Source organism: Carcharhinus amblyrhynchos, unplaced genomic scaffold, assembly GCF_965287045.1.
Source record: "Carcharhinus amblyrhynchos unplaced genomic scaffold, sCarAmb.v2.hapA scaffold_449, whole genome shotgun sequence".
Classification (NCBI taxonomy): domain Eukaryota; kingdom Metazoa; phylum Chordata; class Chondrichthyes; order Carcharhiniformes; family Carcharhinidae; genus Carcharhinus; species Carcharhinus amblyrhynchos.
In genome coordinates this window covers 46400-71989 of record NW_027650189.1, presented here as the reverse complement: position 1 = coordinate 71989, position 25590 = coordinate 46400, and the positions used below count along the sequence as shown (strand labels likewise).

At 43.9% G+C, this 25590-nt stretch overlaps 3 protein-coding genes across 3 annotated transcripts in view; 2 read left to right on the top strand and 1 right to left on the bottom strand.

The window, feature by feature from the left end:
- The window catches only part of snrnp200 (small nuclear ribonucleoprotein 200 (U5)), a 45370-nt gene extending 42208 nt beyond the window's left edge, over positions 1-3162 (top strand). The window contains exons 44-45 of the mRNA XM_080183856.1: positions 1871-1963; positions 2563-3162. Of these exons, the coding sequence (XP_080039982.1) occupies positions 1871-1963; positions 2563-2712 (243 nt within the window). The 3' untranslated portion in view covers positions 2713-3162. The remainder of the gene's footprint in view (positions 1-1870; positions 1964-2562) is intronic.
- An 11240-nt stretch (positions 3163-14402) lies between these two features.
- Positions 14403-22168, bottom strand: ciao1 (cytosolic iron-sulfur assembly component 1). Its single transcript, XM_080183853.1, has 7 exons — positions 22012-22168; positions 21749-21897; positions 21279-21390; positions 17150-17238; positions 16336-16537; positions 15619-15706; positions 14403-15104 (listed from the first exon to the last, which is right to left on the bottom strand). The coding sequence occupies exons 1-7, from the start codon at positions 22148-22150 to the stop codon at positions 14870-14872; spliced, it is 1014 nt and encodes a 337-aa protein (XP_080039979.1). The 5' UTR covers positions 22151-22168; the 3' UTR covers positions 14403-14869.
- Positions 22169-22292: 124 nt separating this feature from the next.
- tmem127 (transmembrane protein 127) lies at positions 22293-24971 on the top strand. Its single transcript, XM_080183855.1, has 3 exons — positions 22293-22675; positions 23422-23586; positions 23990-24971. Exons 1-3 carry the CDS (start codon positions 22435-22437, stop codon positions 24295-24297), a joined length of 714 nt encoding a protein of 237 aa, XP_080039981.1. The 5' UTR covers positions 22293-22434; the 3' UTR covers positions 24298-24971.
- Positions 24972-25590: the final 619 nt, after the last annotated feature.

Sequence of the window (25590 nt, the reverse complement as noted above, 5' to 3'; positions counted from 1 at the left end):
TACCTCGCCATTCCACAAGATCATGGCTGATCTGAGGTGGATCAGTTCCGCTTTCTCCCATAACCCTTAACTCCCTTGTCTATCAGAAATCTATCGACCTGTGACTTAAATATATTCAACGAGGTCGGCTCCACCACTTCAATCGGCAGAGAATTCCAGAGATTCAGCACCCTTTGAGTGAAGAAGTTCCTCCTCAACTCTGTTTTAAACTGCACCCCCCCCCCTCTTATTTTGCTGTGCCCTCCAGTTCTGTTTTCCTTTCTAAGCAGGGAGAATCTCTCTACCTCTACCCTATCTATCCCCTTCATTATCTTGTAAGTCTACATAAGATCCCCCTTCAGCCTTCTAAACTCCAACGAGTACAGGCCCAGTCTGTTTAATCTCTCCTCATAAGCTAACCCCCTCATCTCCGGTGTCAGCCTGGTGAACCTTCCCTGTATTCCCTCCAAGGCCAGTATATCCTTACGCAAATAAGGGGGCAAAAACTGCACAGAGTACTCCAGTTGCAGCCTCACCAGTACCCTGTACAGTTGCAGCAAGACCTCCCTGCTTTTATATTCTATCCCCCTCGCTATAAAGGCCAGCATCCCATTCGCCTTCCTGATCACCTGCTGCACCTGCAGACTGGGTTTTCGCGATTCGTGCACAAGGACCCCCAGGTCCCTTTGCACCATAGCATGCTGCAGCTTTTCACCCTTTAAATAATATTCCTTCCTACTATTATTTTTACCAAAGTGGATAACTTCACATTTGCTAACGTTATACTCCATCTGCCAGGTCCTCGCCCACTCACTCAGCCTATCCAGATCTCTCTGCAGACTTTCCACATCCTCCATGCAATTTGCTTTTCCACTCATCTTCGTGTCATCAGCAAATTTTGTTACCCTACACTCAGCCCCTTCCTTCAGATCATCTATGTATTTGGTAAACAGTTGAGGCCCCAGCACCGATCCCTGCAGCATTCCACTCGTCACCAACTGCCAACCAGAAAAGCAACCATTTATTCCAACCCTCAATCCAGGCTAACACTTTACTCCCAACTCTGTTAACCGTAACCTTCTGCAGCAACCTTTTGTGAGGCACCTTATCGAACGTCTTCTGGAAATCTAAAAACACCACATCCACCAGTTCCCCTCTGTCTACTGCACTAGTCACATCTTCACAAAAGTCCAGTACATTTGTCAAACACGACTTTCCCCTCCACGAATCCATGCTGCATCTGTTTGATCAAACCGTTCTTTTCTAAGTGTCCTGCTATTTCTTCTTTGATGATGGATTCTAGCATTTTCCCAACTACGGACGTTAAGCTAACCGGCCTGTAGTTCCCTGCCTTTTGTCTGCTACCTTTTTGAAACAGCAGCGTAACAGTAGCTGTTTTCCAATCCACCAGCACTTCCCCAGAGTCCAGCGAATTTTGATAAATAATTACTAAGGCATCTGCTATTATTTCTGCCATTTCTTTCAGAACTTTGGGATGTATTCCATCCAGGAACTTGTCTACCTTCAGTCCCATTAGTCTACCAAGCACTACCTCTCGAGTAACAGTAATTGTATTAAGGACCTCATCTCCTACCAATCCTCTATCTTTAATATTCGGGAAGCTATTTGTGTCCTCCTCTGTGAAGACTGACACAAAAAACTTATTTAAAGTCTCAGCCATTTCCTCGTTACCCACCGTTAAATCCCCCTGTCATCCTCCAAGGGTCCAACATTCACTCTAGCCAGTCTCCTCCTCTTTATATATTTGTAAAAACTTTTGCTATCATTTTTATATTTAGAGCTAGTTTAGCTTCATACTCTATCTTTCCAAGCATCAGAATTTTATCCTATTTTCTACTCGTCTTACAAACTTCTGTTGTATCTCCTTCAGAAACGTGAGGAAGGTTGGTGGGTAGTGGTTGGAGATCCTAAGACAAACAGCCTGATATCCATCAAGAGGCTGACCCTACAACAGAAGGCCAAGGTTAGTATCATATCCTCACCTCTGCAAGGGAGATAATCATTCATCGACAATTCAGTGATGTGTGGCAGTGACTTAATCTGCTGGATGCCTTACTCAACTGAAATTTGTTCAATTTGGACTTTGAAGGCAATGTGGGTTGCTAATAGAATAGGATCATAGAGCACTATAAGGAACTCTCTTTCTCAAGCAGTAATTGATGCTCTGTAATTTTAAGTAAACTTCATTTAATACAATAAAGGATTTGGAATAAAATATGGAGTTAAGTGACAGATTAGCCAGGATCTCGTTGATTGACAGAAAAGTTGAAGGGGAGAAATGGCTTCCTTCTGTTTGTATAATTTTAATACAAGTCTTGTGAAGAAGCCAGTTACCATATGAGCAATTGCAAAATGCCAATGTAGAGAGCTAGCTCAATCAATGCTGTTACACTCACTGCTTTGTTAAAAGATACGTGATCAAAGATTTGCAGGATGCTTGCTGCCTGACCAGGTTTACCAGGAACCACTTCTGTCGATATGCATGTGAATTACTTTAAATTGAAAATATAGCATGAAGGTTGGTGGTGGTGCTTTTCTAATACATGGTGTTCATTGTTTCAGGTAAAACTAGATTTTCTTGCACCAGCTCCTAGTACCCAGCATTATACCCTGTACTTCATGAGTGATGCATACATGGGCTGTGATCAGGAGTACAAATTCAACATTGATGTCAAGGAAGCTGACAGCGAAGGCGAGAGTGATTCTGATTAAACATTCTGATCCAAATTTGTGATTCTGAAGACTGCTGTTATTAAGATCTTTTATCATGCGTGTGCACATTGTCATATTTCTGAAACAAAATACACTGAGCTGCTCTACTACTTATCTTGTGAACAGTAAAGAACTGATTATAGTGTAGATTGTCTTTAGCAATGAAGAGTAACATCTTTGTTCAAATGTGGTATCAAACTGAAGTGATGACAAATGGCTACATTTGGTTTCTACTGTTTAGACCATGAATTTTAGGTTACTATGGTAAAGTTTATAGAACGTGTTTGAAGAAAATGCGTTTTTGCTCCAAAACATCTCTTTGTAATTTGTACAGTTTATATGGTTAAGTTTGAGTGTAAAGAGTGAGCTGTTCCGTGTGTGTGTAACTTTCCTCACTGCTACTCTATCACTGAGAAGTTAGGCCAAATAAAATATGGTGTATAATTTCAAGTCTGTCAGCTTTTTTTTAAGCAAATGAGTGCGTGGTGCTAGTTGTATTTCCCAAACTCCAGGATATTGGAATTCCTTGTAGAATTCTTGAACAATTACTTCTCTGAAGTATTCAGTTTTCTTGCATTTATTTACAAGAAAAAGATAATCATTATCTTGGGGATCTGTTAGGCACTCTTCAGTTTCACCAATTATTGCAAAACTTCATGCAAACCAGTGAGAAGTTTTCAAAATAAGCTTGGCTGAAAATTCAGTACCAATGCCCATCAGATGGTGAGCAACCCTGCTCACCATCCCAAGGCACAAACACACTTAGTGAAGCAGTATTTCACATGCATATACATCCTTTAATCTGGTCTATTGCATTCACTGCTCCCAATGCAGTCTACACAGCGAGAGATGAAATGCAGACTATGTGACTGCTTTGCAAAACACTTTCAGTCCGTCTATGAGCAGGATCCAGACCATCCTGTTGCTTGCCATTTCAACACACCATTGTGCTTGCCTGTCCACATGTATGTCATTGGCCTGTTTCAATTTTCTAGTGAAACCTAAGCAAGTTGGAGGAACAACATCTCACCTTAGGCATTTTACAGCCTCCAGACTGTAAACAAGTTCAACAATTTCAGGGCATGAACTCTCCTCTACCTCCAGTCCATTTACATTTATTGTTTCTTTTTTATCTTAATCCATTTTCATTACCTTCATAGAATCCTACAGTGCAGAAGGAGGCATTCGGCCCATCAAGTCCGCACTGACTACAATCGCTCCCAGGCCCTATCCTCACTATGCATTTACCCCAGTTACACCAAGGGGAATTTAGCATAACCAATCCACTTCACCCGCACAAAGTCAAATAGAGGAAACCAGCACACCTGGTGAAAACACATGCATACCAACAGTCACGCAATCTGGGAATTGAACCTGGGTCCCTGGCGCTGAGAGGCAGCAGTTCTAACCACTGCTGTTTTTGTCCACTTTTAAATCTTGCTTTCCATCTTGCTTTTCCCTCCAGGGCCATCTGCCAATTACATATTCTGATCTCTTAATAAAGGTTATTACCACCATTCTCAGCTTTTATCATTGCTTTTGACCTGTCTGCCTATGACATTTTGGTCAATTACACAACCCCACTGTTACAGTATAAATCTTAGCCTTTGTGGAGAGAATAGGACATCAGATTGCTGAAATTTTGCAGCATTTTCTATTTTGTTTTAGTAATTATGTTGGTTTGTGATCCTTTGATCCCAAAATTTAATGATGGTTTTTGCTCATCTGACTCCCTGTGTCTATCATTGTTTTATCCATCTTTGCCCTCCCACCTCCCTGCTCACCTCTGGCAGGAAACGTTTTGGATTTGAGTAATATAGTCACTGTAGGACGTGATATAATTTCTGTCCAATGCCTATTCCTCTTGTTCCAACTCAACAGAAAATTGATCAGTTAATCTTTAACAACTGTCAATAACTTATAGGAAAAGAGGTTCAATGTGTCCTGTAATGCTCAGTTAGGTTCTGCTATTCAATTTGTGCCTCAACTTTTAGAGGCTTAGTCCAAAAATAAACTGAATTACTGAAATGGGTTGTGAGCTGAAAATGACAATCCCTGACATCAAGGAAGTATTTGATTGTCATCAGAGCCTGAGCAAAATTTAAGTCAGTGGGAATCAGGACAGGTGTCCTAAGTGCTGAAGCCCAACCATCTTCAGCTACTTTATCCATCACCTTCTCTCCATCAGACAAAGGGAGGAATGTTTGTGGATGATTGCAGTGTGTTCAGCACCATTCACAACTCATACTGAAACAGTCCTTGATGTTCAATGAAATTATCATCACTAAATCCCCACAACCTAGAAGTTACGACTCAGCAGTGAGGAGGATTAATACCCATAAATAATTATGGAAGAAAAGTCATATTAATACCTCCAGTGAAAGGACAAATCACAAAAAGTCTACAAGGTTAAACTGCAGGATAATAAGTAGCTAGTTCCAGACACCTGACATTCAGCTAAGCAAGAGAGAATGATACTGTTGTTAAGAGGGATTCAAAATACCTTGGGATTAAAATTCTAATAAAGACTTAAAACATAGTGGATGACCTTAGGATAAGATTCAGACTACCTTATACATTATTTTACAGAGGTATTGTCTGTATAGAAACATAACTACAAAGAATTTAAATACATATTTCTGAAAGTGTGTTCTTAAAAAAAGCACATCCTGGCTAATGGCAGAGTTCTAAGGCATCATAGGAAGCAGTCAAGTAAAATGAACCACATTCTTTACAAACAATACACTCACAGAAGCATAGCTCTTATTGGCATAGGCTTTCAACTGCCCCCATGACTAGAATATTCATCAGCCAAGAATGAAGCTCGTGATCCCAGACAGCTTTAATAGATGAAGCATTAAACCAGATAACAGGGTCTGGAGCAAACCAACAGGTGGCCATGGGAAAGATCATTCGTAACCACTAGTCCCATGCTGTCAGAGAATAAATGATTGGCCAAGGTATATGACATTTACTAATAATGATTGGTTCATATACAGATGATCTGGAGGAGGGAACCGAGTGTATGGTGTTGAAATTTGCTGATGACACCAAGATTGGGAGAACGGCAAATTGCACAGAGGGTGTGGAGAGTCTGCAGAAGGATCTAGATAGGCTGGGCGAATGGGCCAGGAAATGGCAAATGGAATTTAATGTTGGCAAGTGCGAGGTGGTCCACTTTGGTAGGAATAATGGTAGGAAGGACTATTTCTTACGTGGAGAAAAACTGCAGCAGGCGACGGTGCAGAGGGACCTCGGGGTCCTTGTGCATGAGTCGCAAAAACCCAGCCTGCAGGTGCAGCAGGTGGTCAGGAAGGCTAATGGGATGCTGGCCTTCATAGCGAGGGGGATTGAATATAAAAGTAGGGAGGTCTTGCTGCGGCTGTATAGGGCATTGGTGAGGCTGCAGCTGGAGTACTGTGTGCAGTTTTGGTCGCCGTACTTACGCAAGGATATTTTGGCCTTGGAGGGAGTGCAGAGGAGGTTTACTAGGCTGATACCGGAGTTGAGGGGGTTGAGCTATGAGGAGAGGCTGAATAAACTAGGCTTGTACTCATTCTTCGAGGGGAGATCTCATTGAGACGTATAAGATGATGAATGGGATGGATAGGATAGAGGTGGAAAGACTCTTCCCGCTCAAAAAAGACAGTAGGACTAGGGGGCACAGCCTCAAGATAAAAGGGGGGCGGTTTAGAACGGAGTTGAGGAGGAACTTCTTCACTCAAAGGGTGGTGAATCTCTGGAATTCTCTGCCCGTTGAAGTGGTGGAGGCTGCCTCGCTAAATATTTTTAAGACGCGGGTTGATGGGTTTTTGATAGGATAGGGGATTAAGGGTTATGGTGTGAGGGCGGGAAAGTGGAACTGAGCAGCGACAGATCAGCCATGATCTTATTGAATGGCGGGGCAGGCTCGAAGGGCTGGATGGCCTACTCCTGCTCCTATTTCTTATGTTCTTATGATGAATGGGATGGATAGGATAGAGGTGGAGAGACTCTTCCTGCTCAGAAAGGACAGTAGGACTAGGGGGCACAGCCTCAAGATAAAGGGGGGGCAGTTTAGAACGGAGTTGAGGAAGAACTTCTTCACTCAAAGGGTGGTGAATCTCTGGAATTCTCTGCCCGTTGAGGTGGTGGAGGCTGCCTCGCTAAATATTTTTAAGACGCGGGTTGATGGGTTTTTGATAAGCGAGGGGATTAAGGGTTATGGGGAGAGGGCGGGAATGTGGAACTGAGCCACAACAGATCAGCCATGATCTTATTGAATGGCGGGGCAGGCTCGAAGGGCTAGATGGCTTACTCCTGCTTCTATTTCTTATGTTCTTATGTCCGGCTAGGATGAGTCAGGGGCAGGTAAAATGACTTTTGGAAATTAAATTTTCGATGTGATGTAACTTCAGAGAAATGTTGGTAAGCCTAGCACTTTTCTCCCAGCATACATTGGTCAATAAAGAACATATTTCACAAGGATACTGTTGTTGCGAGTCTTTGTATTAGCTAAAGTTCAGCTCAATATTTAGAGTCTGACAAAAAAAACGCAACAACTAATTTAAAGTTTTTTTTATTAGTCACAAGTAGGCTTACATCAACACCGCAAGGAAGTTACTGTGAAAATCCCCTAGTTGCCACACTCCAGCGCCTGTTTGGGTACAATGAGGGAGAGTTAAGCATGGCCAATTCACCTAACCTGGACAATGCTGGAATATGGGAGCACCCGGAGGAAATACATACAGACACAGGAGAATGTGCAAACTCCACACAGATAGTTATCCAAGTCGGGAATTGAACCTGGGTTCCTGGGTGAGGCAGCAGTGCTAATCATTGTGCCATCGTGCCACTATACTTTGGACAAGGAAGTGATCCATGTTCTAATATTCAGAGACAGCTCAGATGCCTAAAACATCATGGAAAATAATACTCGATTGAAGAATGTGAAAACCTCAAGTCAATTGGATATTATAATTAAGCAAGTATAAGGTGATTGTGATTAGCTTTAAAAAAACTACTTTTACAGAATGCCTATTCTTTTGCTAATTACTTGTAATTGGAGTTGAAACTGGAATTGCCTATGTGTTTCTGAATTTTTCACTCAATGGTCTGAATGACTTCATTCGGAGTCCTATAGCTATAGTCTTTTAATAAATCATCTGGAAACCATTCTGTGATTTTGTCTGACTAATTGAGGGGAACGATAGTTTTAAATACAAGAAGAAAACCATCCTAACAACCAAAAACAACTGGACTTGCAAGTAAACAGGATGGCTACCTAAGTAGTGTAACGACTAGGAACACTGTAGAATTACTTAGCTCCCAGCTCCCTGAAGACTACACAATGTCAACAAGGAACACGTCAGGACTGGAATGGAATACATTGTGAATGCAGCTCCAAATTGCTTGCTTAGCATCCCATCCACCAACTTGAATATTCACTTCCTCCACCACGGATGCAGAGTCACAGCATTATGTACCATATCTAATATGTACTACAGCAATTCATGGGGTTGCTGGAACATATTTCTAAACCCAAAACCTCTGACCACCAAAGAGAAAAGGGCAAGGGTAGCAGATGATTGGAAACGTCACTAGCTGCAAGATGCCCTCTGACTTGGAACCAAAATGCTGTTCCTTTAATATTGCTCATTCAAAATCCTGGAACTCCCACCTCAACAAGGAGAAGAGAGGTCACCCTGCTGGGAGTCTTTTATAGACCTCCAAATAGTTCTAGAGAGGTTGAGGAAAGGATTGCAGAGACAATCCTGGTTAGGAGTGAAAGTAATAGGGTAATTGTTATGGGGGACTTTAACTTTACTAATATTGATTGGAATTGCTATAGCTCTAGCTCGTTAGAGGGGTCAGTTTTTGTTCAAAGTGTGCAGGAAGGTTTGTTGACTCAGTATGTTGATAGGCCAACTAGAGGTGAGGCTATATTGGATTTGGTGCTGGGTAATGAGCCAGACCAGGTGCTAGACTTGGAAGTTGGTGTGCATTTTGGTGATAGTGACCACAATTCGGTTACGTTCACCTTAGTGATGGATAGGGATAGGCATGAACCTCAGGTCAGTAGTTTTAGTTGGGGGAAGGGTAATTATGAGGCTATTAGGAGAGAATTAGGAAGCATAGGTTGGACTAGGAGATTACAGGGACTGGGAACGTCCGAAATGTGGAATTTTTTCAAGGAACAGCTACTGCGGGTCTGCAATAGGTATGTCCCTGTCAGGCAAGGAGGATTTGGTAGGGCTAGGGAACCGTGGTGTCCTAAAAAAGTTGATTCGTTGGTTAGGAAGAAAAAGGAGGCTTATGTTCGGATGAGGCTTGAGGGCTCAGGTAGTGCATTAGAAAGCTTTAGATTGGCTAGGAGGGAGTTGAAGAGGGAGTTAAGAAGGGCTAAAAGAGGACATGAGATGACTTTGGCTGATAGGATTAAGGAGAATCCTAAGGCGTTCTATAGGTATGTCAAGAACAGGTTGGTTAGGGCAAGATTAGGGCCAGTTATAGACAGTAGAGGGAAGTTGTGTGTGGAACCGGAAGAGATTGGAGAGGCATTGAACCAATATTTCTCTTCGGTGTTCACGCCGGGGGACATGAATGTAGCTGTGGAGGACACTGGGGTGCAGGGGTGTAAAATAGAAAGTATTGCAGTTGAAACCAGGGATGTGCTGGATATTCTAGAGGGCTTGAAAATAGATAAGTCCCCTGGTCCGGATGGGATTTACCCTAGGATTCTCTGGGAGGCCAGAGAGGTGATTGCAGAGCCTCTGGCTCTGATCTTCAGGTCATCGTTGGTCTCTGGTATAGTACCGGAAGATTGGAGGACAGCGAATGTTGTCCCCTTGTTTAAGAAGGGGAACAGAGACTTCCCCGGGAATTATAGACCGGTGAGTCTTACTTCTGTTGTGGGCAAGGTTTTAGAAAGAATTATTAGGGATAGGATTTATAGTTATTTGGAGAGTAATGAATTGATTAGAGACAGTCAGCATGGTTTTGTAGCAGGTAGGTCGTGCCTTACTAACCTTATTGAGTTCTTTGAGAAAGTGACCAAAGAGGTAGATAGGGGTAAGGCAGTTGACGTGGTATATATGGATTTTAGTAAGGCGTTTGATAAGGTTCACCATGGTGGGCTTCTGCAGAAAATGCAGATGTATGGGATTGGGGGTAATCTAGGTACTTGGATCAGGAATTGGCTGGCAGATAGGAGACAGAGGGTGGTGGTTGATGGTGAATATTCGTCATGGAGTTCGGTTACGAGCGGTGTGCCTCAGGGATCTGTTTTGGGGCCACTGCTGTTTGTAATTTTTATTAATGATCTGGATGAGGGTATAGTTGGGTGGATTAGTAAGTTTGCTGATGACACCAAAGTCGGTGGTGTGGTAGATTGTGAGGAAGGGTGTCATAGTTTGCAGGGTGACTTAGACAGGTTGCAGAGCTGGGCCGCGAGGTGGCGGATGGAGTTTAATGTGGAGAAGTGTGAGGTAATTCATTTCGGTAGGAGTAACAGATGTGTTCAGTATAGGGCTAACGGGAGGACTTTGAATAGAGTGGAGGAGCAGAGGGATCTAGGTGTATGTGTACATAGATCCCTGAAGGTTGGGAATCAAGTAGATAAGGTAGTTAAGAAGGCATACGGTGTCTTGGCGTTTATTGGTAGGGGGATTGAATTTAGGAGTCGCAGCGTCATGTTGCAACTGTACACAACTCTGGTGCGGCCGCACTTGGAGTACTGTGTGCAGTTCTGGTCCCCACATTACAGGAAGGACGTGGAGGCTTTGGAGAGGGTGCAGAGGAGGTTTACCAGGATGTTGCCTGGTATGGAGGGGAGGTCATATGAGGAGAGACTGAGGGATTTGGGGTTGTTTTCGCTGGAAAGAAGGAGGCTAAGAGGGGATCTTATTGAAACATATAAGATGATTAGAGGTTTAGATAGGGTGGATAGTGATAGCCTTTTTCCTTGGATGGAGAATGCTAGCACGAGGGGGCATGGCTTTAAATTAAGGGGTGGTAGTTATAGGACGGATGTCAGGGGTAGGTTCTTTACCCAGAGGGTGGTGAGGGATTGGAATGCCCTGCCTGCTGCGGTTGTAAATGCGCCTAGTTTGGGGGCGTTTAAGAGATCTGTGGATAGGTTTATGGACGAAAAGGGATTGGTTTAGATTAGTGGGTCAGTGTTTTTTTTTAAAAAACTGGTCGGCGCAACATCGTGGGCCGAAGGGCCTGTTCTGTGCTGTAATGTTCTATGTTCTAACAACACTTTGGGTATACCTACAACTGGTGGACTGGAGCAGGTCAAGAAGGTCATGGGTCAACAATTAGAAGAAAGCCTTGCCAGCAACATAGACATTGAATACAAACTAAATGGCAATTGGTACCTATCTCTTAACACCAATCCCCCCCATCATTTATGTGTAACCTTACACATGTAACACCTTGTGGGGAGGGAATAGAGATGAGGAGACTGAGAGCGACGAGGTTAGCTCCCAGGTAGAGAAGGACTGTAAAGAGAGGGAGGTTAGACGGATGATGGAGAAGGAAGTGCCCAGACCGAGGGTCTGAGATGTGTCTATTTTAATGCCAGGAGTGTAGTGAACAAAGTAGATGAGCTTAGGGTGTGGATTGCTGGTTGGGAATGTGATGTGGTGGCCATTACAGAGACTTGGATGTCTCAGGGACAGGATTGGGTACTTCAGGTGCTGGGATTCAGATGCTTCAGGAGGGACAGGGAGGGGGGCAAAAGAGGTGGCAGAGTGGCACTGTTGATCAGGGACAGTGTCATGGCTGCAGAGAAGCTGGATGCCGTGGAGGGGCTGTCTACGGAGTCTCTGTGGGTGGAAGTTAGGAACAGCAAAGGGTCGATAACTTTGCTGGGTGTTTTCTATAGGCCGCCCAATAGTGACAGGGAAGTTGAGGTGCTGATAGGGAAACAGATCCTAGAGAGATGTAGTAATAACAGAGTTGTCGTGATGGGAGACTTCAATTGCCCAAGCATTGACTGGAATATCCCGAGGGTAAGGGGTTTGGATGGGGAGGAGTTTGTTAGGTGTGTTCAGGAGGGTTTCCTGACAGCACGTGGATAAGCCTACGAGAGGAGAGGCTGTCCTTGACCTGGTGCTGGCTAACTGCCGGATCCAAGTGGAGAGGATCTCCAAGAAGATTGCGCATATCGACACAGACATCAAGTTTTTACAGAGATGCAAGACAGTAATCTCTTAACTGTCTGTGTTTTATATGCTCTGTCTGAGGCCAGAACTCTCCATTTACCTGACGAAGGGGCTAACCCCGAAAGCTTGTGGGTCTATTATCAAATAAATCGGTTGGACTAAAACCTGGTGTTGTCAGGCTTTTTACTGTGTTTATGCCAGTCCAACGCCGGCATACCCACATCATGCTGGCTAACGAACCAGGACAGGTGTCGGACCTCTCGGTGGGAGAGCATCTCAGGGATGGAGATCATAATTCTATCTCCTTCACGATAGCATTGGAAAGAGATAGGATCAGGCAGGCTAGGAAGGTTTGTCTGGAGTAAGGGGAAATATGATGACATCAGGCAGACAATTGGACAAGTAAACTGGAAGGAGGTGTTCTTGGGGAAAAGTACTGAAGGAAGTGGCGGATTTTCAAGGAGTGTTTGACTGGAGCTCTGCACGACAATGTTCCGATGAGACAAGGAGGTTTTGGTAGGTCGCGGGAGCTGTGGTGCACGAAGGTCGTGGTGAACCTGGTCAGGAAGAAAAGAAAGGCGTATAAAAGGTTCAGAGAGCTAAGAGATGTTAAGGATCTAGAGGAGTATAAGGCTTGTAGAAAGGAGCTTAAAAAGGAAATTAGGAGAGCCAGAAGGGGACATGAGAAGGCCTTGGTGGGTAAGATTAAGGAGAATCCCAAGGCGTTCTACAAATATGTGAAGATTAAAAGGATGAGAAGAGAAAGGATAAGACCTATAAAAGGTGAGGAGGGAAAAGTCTGTGTGGAACCAGAAGAAATGGCAGAGGTGCTTAATGAGTACTTTGCCTCTGGATTCACGGTGGAAAGTGATCTGGGAAGTTGTACTGCAGGTTTGCGGCAGACTGAAAAGATTGAGTATGTGGATGTTAAGAAAGAGGATGTGTTGGAACTTTTAAATTCTATCAAGATAGCTAAGTCACCGGGACCGGATGGGATGTACCCTAGGTTACTGTGGGAGGTGAGGGAAGTGATTGCAGAGCCCCAGGCGATGATCTTTGAATCGTCACTGGAGACGGGAGGGGTTCCAGAAGTGGTTCCTATTTTCAAGAAAGGGAACCGGGATAGCCCGGGGAATTACCGACCGGTGAGTCTGACCTCAGTGGTTGGTAAGTTGACGGAGAGGATTCTGAGGGACAAGATTTATGAGCATTTAGAGAAGTCTGGAATGATCAGAAATAGTCAGCACAGCTTTGTCAAGGGCAGGTCGTGCCTTACGAGCCTAGTTGAGTTCTTTGAAAATGTGACTGAACACATTGACGAAGGAAAAGCAGTGGACGTGGTTTACATGGACTTCAAGCAAGGCATTTGATAAGGTCTCCCATGCAAGACTTCTTGAGAAGGTAAGAGGGCATGGTATCCAAGGGGCTTTGGCCTTGTGGATCCAGAACTGGCTTCCCTGCAGAAGGCAAAGAGTGGTTGTGGATGGGTCTTTTTCTGCATGGAGGTCGGTCACCAGTGGAGTGCCCCAGGGATCTGTTCTAGGACCCTTGCTGTTTGTCATTTTCATAAATGTCCTGGATGAGGAAGTGGAGGCATGGGTTAGTAGGTTCGCCGACGATACGAAGGTTGGTGGTGTTGTGGATAGTCTGGAGGGATGTCAGAAGTTGCAGCATGACATAGATAGGATGCAAGACTGGGCGGAGAAGTGGCAGACGGACTTCAACGCGGATAAATGTGTAGTGGTCTATTTTGGCAGGACCAATGGGATGCAAGAGTACAATGTCAAGGGTAAGAGTCTTAGCTGGGTTAAAGAGCAGAAGGATCTTGGGGTCCGGGTCCATAGGACTCTTAAATCGGCCTCGCAGGTGGAGGATGTGGTCAAGGCGGCATATGTTGTACTGGCCTTCATTAATCGAGGGATTGAGTTTAGGAGTCGGGAGGTAATGCTGCAACTTTATAAGACCCTTGTCAGACCCCACTTGGAGTACTGACCCCACTTGGAGTTCTGGTCACCTCACTACAGGATGTGGAAGCCATTGAGAGGGTGCAGAGGAGATTTACAAGGATGTTGCCTGGATTGGGAGGCATGCCTTATGAAGATAGGTTGAGGGAGCTAGGTCTCTTCTCCCTGGAGAGACAAAGTTTGAGAGGCGACCTGATAGAGGTTTATAAAATGTTGAGAGGAGTAGATAGGGTGGATTCTCGGAGGCTATTTCCCAGGGCTGAAATGGTTGCTACGAGAGGACACAGGTTTAAGGTGCTGGGAAGCAAGTACAGAGGAGATGTTAGGGCTAAGTTTTTCACTCAGAAGGTGGTGAGTGAGTGGAATCAGCTGCCTTTTAAAAGACTTCTGGATGAGTATATGGGATCTAATGGGACTGGGAGTTACAGATAGTTCTATGTCTTGGTAGGTATAGATGTGATCGGCGCAACTTGTGGGCCGAAGGGCCTGTTTGTGCTGTAGTGTTCTATGTTCTTATTGTAAAATGGGAAAACTCTTGATGATGCAGACAACCATCATTCTTCCAAAAGTCTCTCAATTATAAAGTAATATTCTAAAGACTTTATTGAATACTTGCTTTAACATGTACATGTGGGGGAGAAGAATTCTCGCCTATGAAAGCTTCAAGAATCTATCACATTTAAGTGCACATAATTGTCTCTAAACTAAGATACATGAATGAATAATCTAGTTGCATTGTTTGCTGAAGCCCATTGTTAAGATACATGGCTAAATCTATTGGAAAATATAGTAAGCTGAGCAATGGTTTTAATTGTTTTTCAAAAAATGTAAAAACAAATTGGTTTGTTGAATCGTTAATCTCTACAGGGCATTTTGTGGTAGGCAGAACATAACCATGAAGGAATAATTAGTGCAAATGTGAAAATAGTTACGTGAAGTAGTCGTGGTGATTAATTCCATGACTGGACAGTTAACATGCAGCGAAATGCAGTTATTGAGAATGTCTGCATTGTCCTGTCGAACACCTCTGGCTGAGAGCTTGCACTAATCTTCAAACTCATATCTCCAGATAGTGATATCCCCATCATCACTGCATGATGCCAACAGCCCTGCTTGCTTTGGGTTCCATGCCACACAGTTGACATCCTGAGTGTGTGCTTTTGGAATGTGCGCCGTGAGTGAAAAGGTGGGTTTATGTGGGTCCGAACCAGGATCCTCCTCAAATATCCTGATTGCATCATCACCACATGCAGTTGCTATCGCATCAGTCATATGACACCTGAAAGGGACAAAGTAACGTGAACAGTTTGGAAAAGCTGGGGTTATTAGATGATCTCAACAAGATTTGATGGAAGTGTTCAAATTAAGTGTTTCCACAGACCAAAGACAGAAAAACTGTTTTCCGTGGCAGAACGGTCAGTAACCAGAAGACATAGATTTAATGTGATTACTGAAAGAGGCAACATAAAGGAACTTTTTTAATGCAGCGAATTGTCGTCATCTGGCAGCAGCAGATTCACTATTTACAACTGGATAAATAGTCGAAGTGAGGAAGACAACTTACGTGGTTCTGGGGAAAGATCGGGGGATTGCAATTAAGCGAACAGCTGTATCACAGGCAAGCCAGCACAAATACAAATGGCCTCCTCCCATATCATTACATATCATTTTATGAGCAATCCACTTACATCAGGGAAAAGGAGGCATGCATTTTCTGTCATAATCATTGAAGTATTTGAAATAAGGATTTTATTTTGGGTGGATTCCCAACAGAATGCCGACTTTGAACTTACCAGGAAATGTCATAGATGGGACGTACATGAAATCCAGATAGGGTGCAGATACACTTCCAGGACAGATCTGATCCACTGCATACCACACCTGCGCCAAAAAGAAAATAACAGCCTCAGCGCAAGCTTCTTTCACTGCACGGGCTATCAACATATTGTGGAATTGTTCTTTAAGGGAAACAGCAGAAAAATAATTTTCAGTAGTTCACATTGAATCTTATTTGTCCAAAACAAAATGTGCCATGTGTCCCATCACATTTTAGCATGATTAATCACATGAATATGTTGTTTCCACACTAAATAAAACAGGATGACACTTTCATTACAAGTGATACAAATATATTTCAGCAGTAAACTGCTCCTAACGCTGTTACATAATTCTGTATAGTGCTGGAATACTTTGACCGTCTGAATATTGACTCAAATACCACCTTTACTGTGATCAGGTTATTTTGATGTCCAGGCTTCTATTAAACAGCCTTTGGTTTTTTTTGCAAAAGTGATTATGTTTTACCCAGAACTGAAAAGGAGCAGGAGCAGGGGCTAGGTTTCATGATGGCAATACCAATATATCAATTTGTGCGCAGCACATTTGCAAACAAGTTCAGATATCAGCATAAGGCTATCTAGGTATCAATCAAATGAGTCACTATTCATCCCTTTTTGGGGTCAACTGAAAAATAAACAAGGGCTATATTGTGCCAAGTTCCGCTTCTTTACCTTGTTCATTGCCGGGCCTGTATACTTTCCAAATTTTCACAGTTTTATCATCACTGCAAGATACTAAACGTTCCCCTGTTTTGTCAAAAGCAATACTCCAAACTGTAGACTCATGACCTTCGAGGGTGTTGACACAGACCCAGTCATCATCTTCCTCTTTGTACAGCTTGATGCTGTTATCATAGCTTCCAGAAGCCAGGAGCTAGCGTTAAATTAGAAATATATATTTAAGCTAACATGATAATTTAGAAGTTATATAGTTCTGACTATATTGCAGCATGTGATAAGGTCTACCTGAGTCTGGCTTGCTGTATACATAGAACGTTACAGTGCAGTACAGGCCCTTCGGCCCTCGATGTTGCGCCGACCAGTGGAACCAATGTAATGACCCTCTAACCTAAACTATTCCAATGTTATTCATATGCCTATCCACTGATCATTTGAACGCCCTTGAAGTTGGCGAGTCCACAACTGCTGCAGACCAGGCATTCCACACCCTTACTACCCTCTGAGTCAAGAGCTGACCTCTGACATCCATCCTATAATTACCACCCCTCAATTTAAAACTATGTCCCCTCGTGTTAGCCATCACCATCCGAAGAAAAAGGCTCTCACTATCCACCCTATCTAACCCTCTGATCATCTTGTATGCCTCAACTAGGTCAGCTCTTAACCTTCTTCTTTCTAACGAAAATAACCTCAAGTCCCTCAGCCTTTCCTACATCTAACTATATCCCACATCGAAAGCAGAGACTGCAAATAGGAAAGTAAGGCAGTGTGGAATGTAAGTGTGGTGGTTCTTGGAAACTCTTACCTCTCCATTTGGGTGCCAGATTACATGTTTGACATCCTGGGTATGAGCATTCAGTACACTCACGCACTCGTAATCATCTTCCTCATCCACTAAAATGCAAATTATAATAGTCAGCAGCAGTTTCTGAGACAGAGACCTCACTCTACTGCACTGAGTTGTAATGCGTCCTAACAGGTTACTAATTTTAGAACGTAGGAGTACATAGCAAGCAGTTTACAAAATATACATGGTATTTTGACATATTGGTGGTCTTTAACCCAACCCTTGTTAATGAGAAGACCTGTATGATTACATCAGGCCAGGAATAGCGTTTTCAGGCCACTGAGTTTGTAGTGCCTTTCAATCAGATCATGGTTAACCAGCACCCCAATCCATTGACCAACCTGCATCATTATTCCTCAATATTTTTACCACACAAAAATCTATCAATCCCAGTCTTGAAAATTCTACTTTACAGAGTTCCCACACCTTTTTGGGAAGAAAACATTGCACATTTACACCCCACCACGTGCAGACAAAGTGCTTCTTGGTTTCACTTCTGGCATAAAATAGATCAAGGGATTGATTAAGAAGTGGAAAATAGATTATGAAAGTAACCTAGCAGGGAATATAAAAACTAACTGCAAAAATTTCTATAAGTATGTGAAGAGAAAAGATTAACAAAAATGAATGGTGGCCCCTTACAGTCAGAAACAGACGAATAATAATGGGGAATAAAGAAATGGCTAAAGAGCTAAATCTGAAGACATGAATAACGTACCAGAAGTTCTGAGAAGCACAAGTTTTAGTGAGGTGCTGAAGGAAATCAGTATTAGTAGGGAAATTGATTTGGGGAAATTAATGGGATTGAAGGTGGATAAATCCTCTTGGGCCTGATAGTCTTCACCCAGAGTAGGTACAGCAGGTGATCAAGAAGGCAAATGGAATGTTGGCCTTTATAGCAAGGGGGATAGAATATAAAAGCAGGGAGGTCTTGCTGAAACTGTAGAGGGTACTGGTGAGGCCGCAGCTGGAGTACTGTGTGCAGTTTTGGTTGCCGCACTTGCGCAAGGATATATTGGCCTTGGAGGGAGTGCAGAGGAGGTTCACTAGGCTGATAGCAGAGATGAGGGGGTTGGCCTATGAAGAGAGACTAAATAGACTGGGTCTGTACTCGTTGGAGTTTAGAAGGGTGAGGGGGGATCTTATAGAGACGTATGAGATAATGAAGGGGATAGATAAGGCAGAGGTAGAGAGATTCTTCCCGCTTAGAAAGGATAGCAGGACTAGAGGGCACAGCCTCAAGATGGGCGGGGGGGCACAGTTTAGATCAGAGTTGAGGAGGAACTTCTTCACTCAAAGGGTGGTGAATCTCTGGAATTCTCTGCCTGTTGAAGTGGTGGTGGCTACCCCGCTAAATATATTTAAGTCACGGGTAGATAGGTTTCCGATAGACAGGGGAATTAAGGGTTATGGGGAGAAAGCGGGAAAGTGGAACTGATCCACTTCAGATCAGCCATGATCTTACTGAACGGTGGGGCAGGCTCGAAGGGCTAGATGGCCTACTCCTGCTCCTATTTCTTATGTTCAGAGTACTCAATGAAGTGGCCCTAGCAAGGGGAAATAGATCTATTGGTCATTTTCCAAAATTCTTTGGACTCTGGAACTGCTCCTCCAGATTGAAGGATGACTAACGAAAGCCCGTTATTCAAAAAGGGAAGTAGAGACAAAACAGGGAACTATAGAGCAGTGAGCCTAATGTCGGTAGTAGGGAAATTGCTAGAGTCCATTATCAAGAATTTCATACCACATTATTTGGAAAGCGGTGGTATAATCAGGCAAAGTCAGCATTGCTTGACAAAAGAGGAATCTACTGGAATACTTTGAGGGTGTAATGAGTAGAGTTGCCTGGAGGGAAGTGGTGGGTGTGGTTTATTTAGACTTTTAGAAGGTTTTTGATAAGAGATTATTGTGTAAAGATAAAGCACATGAGATTGTGGGTAGTGCTGGTTAGCAGACACAAAGCAGAGTTGGAATAAATTAGTCTATTTCTGACTGGCAGGCAATGACTGGTGGTGTACCTCAGGGATGCCAACTGTTCACATTATACATTAATGATTGGACAAAGGAACTAAATGTATTATCTCCAAACGTGCAGATGGTACAAAATTGGGTGGGAGGTTCAGCTGTGTGTGTGTGTGTGTGTGTGTGTGTGTGTGTGGGGGGGGGGGGGGGGGGGGGGGGGGGCGGTGGTGGTGTGGTGGTACAGAGATGCTTCGGCATAATTTGGATGGACTGAGTGAGTGGGCATATGCATGGTAGATGTGTAATGTGCATAAATGTGATGTTATCCATTTTGATACCAAAAATAGAACGGCAGATTATATCTGAATGGGTATAAATTGAGAAAGGTGGATACTCAGCAAGACCTTGGTGTCTTTGCGCATCAGTCACTTAAAGTAAGTGTGCAGGTACAGCAGGCAGTAAAGAAGGCAAATGGTATATTGGCCTACAGAGTGAGGGGATTTGAGTATAGGAATACAAATGTTTTGCTGCAATTGCATAAAGCATTGGTGAAGCCACACCTGGAGTATTGTGTGCAGTTTTGGTTTCCTTATGAGGAAGGCAGTGCAGCAAAGGTTAATTCCTGCGTTTTAGGACTGTCACGAGGAGAGACTGAGTTAGTTAGGACTATATTCATTGGAGGTTACAAGAGCAAGAGGGGACTTAATAAGTTTCTATGAAGTTCCAACAATTTTAGACAAGGTAGATCCAGAAAGAATGTTCCTGATGGCAAGGGGGTCCCGAACTAGGGGTCATAGCTTGAGGGTAAAGGGTAAAACTTTTAAGACTGAGGTGAAGAGAAATTTCTTCACCCGGAGTGGTGAATCCGTGGACATCTTGGCCACAGAAAGTGGTTGATGCCAAAATGCTGTATGATTTCAAGAAGAAATTAGGTATAGCTCTTGGGACTAAAGGAATCAAGAGATGTGGAGAAAAGGCAGGATCAGGTTATTTAATTTCATGATGAGGCAGATCATAATGAATGGTGGAGTTGGCTCAAAGGGCTGAATGGCCTACTCTATGCACGTTTCTATGGAAAACTTGTTCACATTTCAATTCGTTAATCAAGCAAGCCCAGGCTGTCCAACCTTTCCTTAGAAGACAACCCACCCGTTGCAGCTATCAGACGAGTCAACCTCTTCTGAGCCACCTCCAATGCATTTACATCCTTCCTTAAATAAGGAGACCAACGTTGCACACAATATTCAAGATGTTGTCTCACAAATGCCCTGTATAACTGAAGCATAACAGCCTTTTATGTTTCATTTCTATGGTAACAAAGGATAGTATTCCATTCACTTTCTTAATTACTTGCTCGATTTGTACACTAACATTTTGTGACTCACGCACTTAGAACATCTAGGTCCAGGCGAGGGCAGCAGAGTGGCGAAGGTGATTGGAGGTTGCATGTAACATTTGCACAGGTGCAGTCACTGCGACCAGAAGGTGGATTTCCAGGAGGCACCTTCCTTTTTCATGTGAAGGCAAGAATCCAGATGAGGGCAATTTTGTTTTGGGGTGGCACAGTGGTTAGGGACCCAGGTTCAGTTCTGGTCTTGGGTTACTGTCTGTGTGGAATTTGCACATTCTCTCTGTGTTTGCGTGGGTTTCCTTCCACAGTCCAAAGACGTGCATGTTAGGTTGATCGGCCATGCTAAACTGACCCTGGTGTCATGGGGACTAGAAGGGTAAATGTGTGGGGTTACAAGAATAGGGCTTGGGTGGGATTGTGATTGGTACAGACTCAATGGCTGAACAGCCTCCTTCTGTGCTATAGGGATTCTATAACTCTGACCTAGATCCCACTGCACTTTGAAATTCTGCAGCCATTCTCCATTTAAGTTATAGTCTGCTTTTTCATTCTTCTTGCCGAAGTGAACAGTTTCACGTACAATTACACAAACTTACATGGAAGGAGGGCATAAGGACTTATAAGCCCTTAGTCGCTTCAAGTGCATCACCAAGCACTTTTCAAATGGTATGAGAGTTTTTGCCTCTGTCACCCTGTCAGACAGATTTTGTAGGTTCTTTACAGGCAGTCTCTTTGAAGAGAACTTATTTGATTTTTGATTAAATATTCTCTCACCTTCCCAAACCCACACACTTTTATCCCGGCTGCAGGTTGCAAGGAGGCTGCCCGATGGAGCCCAGGCGACAGACTTCACTTCATTCTCATGTCCTTCCAGAGTTGTCAAAAGCTATCAAAAGAAAAAAACTCAGCCTGAACATCAAACGGTCAGACGCCATGCAGGATCTGTTGTTAGTCTGGAGATGGGAATACAGAAATAAACACATTGGTCACTTTGACCTTGTTTGATGCCAAATTTAGGAAAGGTTGAGGGCAAACCCATTGGAGTTTAGAGGAATGAGAGGTTGTCTTAACAAAGCATTCAAGATCCCGAGTTGATGTGAGAGAATGGCTGTCTCCTTTTATGGGAAGTGTCGACAGCTGGTGAGGGCAGAGAATTTGAAACACTCAGCCTTCGTTCAGCTTCTGGCAGCCGGCCTGTTCCACCATCCCCTCAAAGCCGGGACAAAAAATTAAGGGTGCGTTACCTCAAATCCGCCATCCTTCTTCCTCCAGATGCAGGTGGTGGCGTCGAAGCTGACCGAAGCCAGGTAGTTGCCGCAGGGCGACCAGGAGACCTTCCGCACGGTCCGCTGGTGCCCATCTTCCAGCAGCCACTTGCACTGCCAGGTCGCCCCTGAGTGAGTGAGTGAGAGAGAGAGACGGTAATGGTTAAATGGATCCAGACCTCCCCGACTACTCGGCTCAACCCCCAGTTGTTTCGTAGCCCTCCCGCCGAAGCTATTCACACCTTCTGTGGCCCAGATGCGCACAGCCCGATCGCCTCCACACGAAGCCAACAGCGCGCCGCTCGGGCTCCAGGCCACATACCAGGCCCGGGAATCGGGGTGTGCCGAAAAGCGCGACTCAACCGCCAACCGCCGCTTCATCGCCGCGCGCCGATCACAAGCCCCGCCTCCGCTCACCGGTTGGTTGGAGGACCATCACGGATCTGGTCCTGATTGGTGAGCACCCACGTCAATCAGATAACAAGGCGTCCAATCGCCAGCCGCCGGCGGCTGCACCCTCGCTCATAGACGTCACATCCGATGTGGGTTGGTTCGGTCGGAAACAGGACGTTGAGCGCGGTTGAGTGGAGCGAGCCGATTTTATTGATTTAAATCGTGTTCTTAACGATTCTTGGTTCGCTTCACCGGGTTGAAAGAACGGGAGAATGTACGGACCCGCGGGAGCCGCTCTGTCAGGGTCGCGCAGGCGGCCGGGAGCCGGGGGCGCGCTCCCCAAACACACGGAACGGAGCCTGGCGTCGGCGGTGCCGGGCGCGCTCTCGGTGACCGCGCTGTGCACGGCGCTGGCGGAACCGGCCTGGCTGCGCGCCCATGGGGGCACGTGCCCGCGCCAGGAGCTCGGGGTCGCGGATGTTCTGGGACGGTTGGACTCCACTCTGCTGGAAGGTAATGGAAGGGATGGGGAATGTCTAGGAGTGCCACCTGCCTAGGAAAGGAATGCAGTCAAAGCTCCTTTATATACCTGGACATGACTCAGGATAAAAGCTGTTTTTGTGATCATGATGGAGCTTGGTCACCCCTACATCTATTTGCCTACTTCTGCTCATACGCTCTCTCACCTTAAAGAGCCTGCCTGCATTTGTGATTCAGACTGCAGGTGAGAGGAATGGCCATTGGAGATCCCCTTCACCTGTCCGGTTTGTTTAGAGGAAAGCTTCTGTTGGTGCCAGTGCCTTGCCTTTGACCAGCACAGGGCGTCCCAAGGCACCTTACAGCCAATCGTTTTATTTTGAAGTGACCTCACTTACAACAGGAAGTGCAACAGGCAACGTCACACCAAAAGCAATGGGAGAGTGACTGGCCAAATTTTTGTGATATTGATTGAGAACAACTATTGGCCAAGGCACTGGTTGCTCCTTTATTGAGATTATGTGCTCTGGAGTCCTTTATATTAGAGTGTGTCGGTTTAATATCTCATTTGAAACATGGCACCTCTGACTATGTGGTACTCCCTCAATATTCCACTGTTGAGTTAGCCTTTTTGTTGTCATCTGATCAAGTCTAGAAGATTTGAACCCGTAACTTTTGACAGGATGAGAATTCTGCCACCAGCCACAGCTTGTACTGAACTTTTTGTTTGCTGTTTAATGTACATAGAAATCTGATATTTATCCTACATTCATTCATTGCAGATTATTGTATGAACCCTCAGACTGTGCTCTTGCTGCGGGTCATCGGTGCCTTTTGTTTCCTGGGGATCCTTTGCAGTTTGTCAGCTTTTCTACTTGATGTGTTTGGACCAAAACATCCAGCATTGAAGATTACCCGTAGATATGCCTTTGCTCATATTCTTACAGGTACGTGAAAGTGAAACTGCCCCAATCTGTCTAGAAACTGGATGTGCTTTATTTTTAGTCTTTGTCGAACCATTTTGCAAATGACTTTTGAAATGATGACTTCAGTTCATTTCAGCCTTGACCATTTGGCAGAAAGACTTCTTTAATTTAACAAGCAAGATGAAGCAACGTTAACATGTAGGCAGATATTTCCCACTCAACTTGCTTTCTACTTCAGCTATGCTGATGAGAGGAGACCCTTTAGATTACCAAAGTTTCTCTTGCATGTATATTGAGCGTTCCCTTTGCTTACAGTTATGGTTGTGTTGCCATCATTTTGTGCAGAGAGTTATTTGATGTATTATGGGAGTTTATCCTGGCACATGTTCTCTTTACTTCACTCATTATCTTTATTTATTAACAGTTCTTCAATGTGCCACAGTGATTGGATTCTGTTACTGGGCATCAGAATTGATCTTAGCACTTCAGCAGCAGCACAAGAAATACCATGGATCCCGTGTCTACGTGACCTTTGCAGTTAGTTTTTACTTGGTGGCAGGAGCTGGAGGAGCATCCATCTTGGCAACAGCTGCTAACCTTCTGCGGCACTACCCGACAGAGGAAGAGGAACAAGCATTGGAACTGCTGTCAGAAATGGAAGAGAATGAACCCTACCCTGTGGAATATGAGATTGTCAATCAGTTCCAGCCTCCCCCTGCATACACACCCTGAGCATCAAGACACATCACAATTTTCTCATCTTCAATCTCATTTCACTTGACTCTTGGAACTTGGCCCTTATGTTCAGTGAAATTCTTCATCTGGAGCAGCTACCTCCAACCCCTTGTCATCCTTGCAGTTCAGGTCATGCGTTGGGGGCCAGAAACTATGGTCATCCCAAAGCTACTAGTGTTGCTGTGCTCACTTGATCATTCCTGATGGATGACGAGAGACATTCTTGAAGGGGTTGGAGTTCTCAACTGTCACCATATTTTATCCAGAGGCAGTATCTTTTTAACTTGGACAGCCTAAATTTGAACATTTGTAAACATTAAACATTTTTATAGACTTTTTTAAGCTTTTCTCTTTCATAGTGCTTGAAATAAACTAGAATTGTGCAGTGCTTCTGTTATTGCATTATTTACAATACTTCACAAGCACTTTATTATTTAAGTGGAATTTTTAGACTTCTTAAAAAGATAACATTCTTTTACAAGAAATGTATGTAAATATTTTCTGTCCGTGATTCTATAGGGCAAGATTCACGCCAGTCAAAAGGATACTGTCTCTGGCCTATTATCACTCACTGAGCTTTAGCTCATTGTGACACCTGAGTGTTCACTCACTCATGACCATATTTTTCCTTTTCCTGATGTAACCCCAAAGAATATGTTCCATTGATTCAGTCAGAAAAATTCCAGTACTGAGTTCATGGGAGCCTGTCAGCGTTGTGGGGGTTTGAGTTTACATCTGTTGGATTTGTCTGATTTTTTTTTTGTTTGTCAAGCTGTTAAATTGAATAATTGAAAATAATTTGTACTTCAAGTTTTACCACTGGTGTTGCTGGAAGTGTCTACTACCCTTCCCTACTCCCATTTTAGGCCTGAGGAAGAAAGCACTTTATTGAATAGAAGGTAATATCGTGGTTAACTTTTAGAATAATACAGCAAAGCAATGTGAATTCAGATAGTGGCTTCAGTGATGCGAATTGTAAACTGCTTCACAGGAGAGTAATCTTGACAATGTGGCATTAACCCAGTTGCAAATATATTGTGAAAGTTTGGTCAAAAGTAGATTTTAAAAGATGAAGGCGAATAACAAAGGAGTGTTTCTGACTTTCCCTTTACAGCCCATCCCAAACTTGTCTCACACAAGTTGAAAAACGTCAATGAGTTAATATAGTGTCTATACAAGGTAATATCTCTTCAGTACTTTACCAAATGTGTTGACACTACAGGACTTTGGAAGCTGCTTAGTATTAAGGATTCAGCAATATTTGAATGACCACTGCCATGAATGGTGTCG

Coding starts and splice junctions, on each gene's coding strand:
- ciao1 (XM_080183853.1), bottom strand. CDS start 22,150: ATGAAGCGGCGGTTGGCGGTTGAGTCGCGCTTTTCGGCACACCCCGAT. Junction 21,391..21,748: donor AGAAGGATGGCGGATTTGAG/GTAACGCACCCT, acceptor TTCTTTTGATAG/CTTTTGACAACTCTGGAAGG. Junction 15,707..16,335: donor CAGGCCCGGCAATGAACAAG/GTAAAGAAGCGG, acceptor TTTTTGGCGCAG/GTGTGGTATGCAGTGGATCA.
- tmem127 (XM_080183855.1), top strand. CDS start 22,435: ATGTACGGACCCGCGGGAGCCGCTCTGTCAGGGTCGCGCAGGCGGCCG. Junction 22,676..23,421: donor GGACTCCACTCTGCTGGAAG/GTAATGGAAGGG, acceptor CATTCATTGCAG/ATTATTGTATGAACCCTCAG. Junction 23,587..23,989: donor CTTTGCTCATATTCTTACAG/GTACGTGAAAGT, acceptor ATTTATTAACAG/TTCTTCAATGTGCCACAGTG.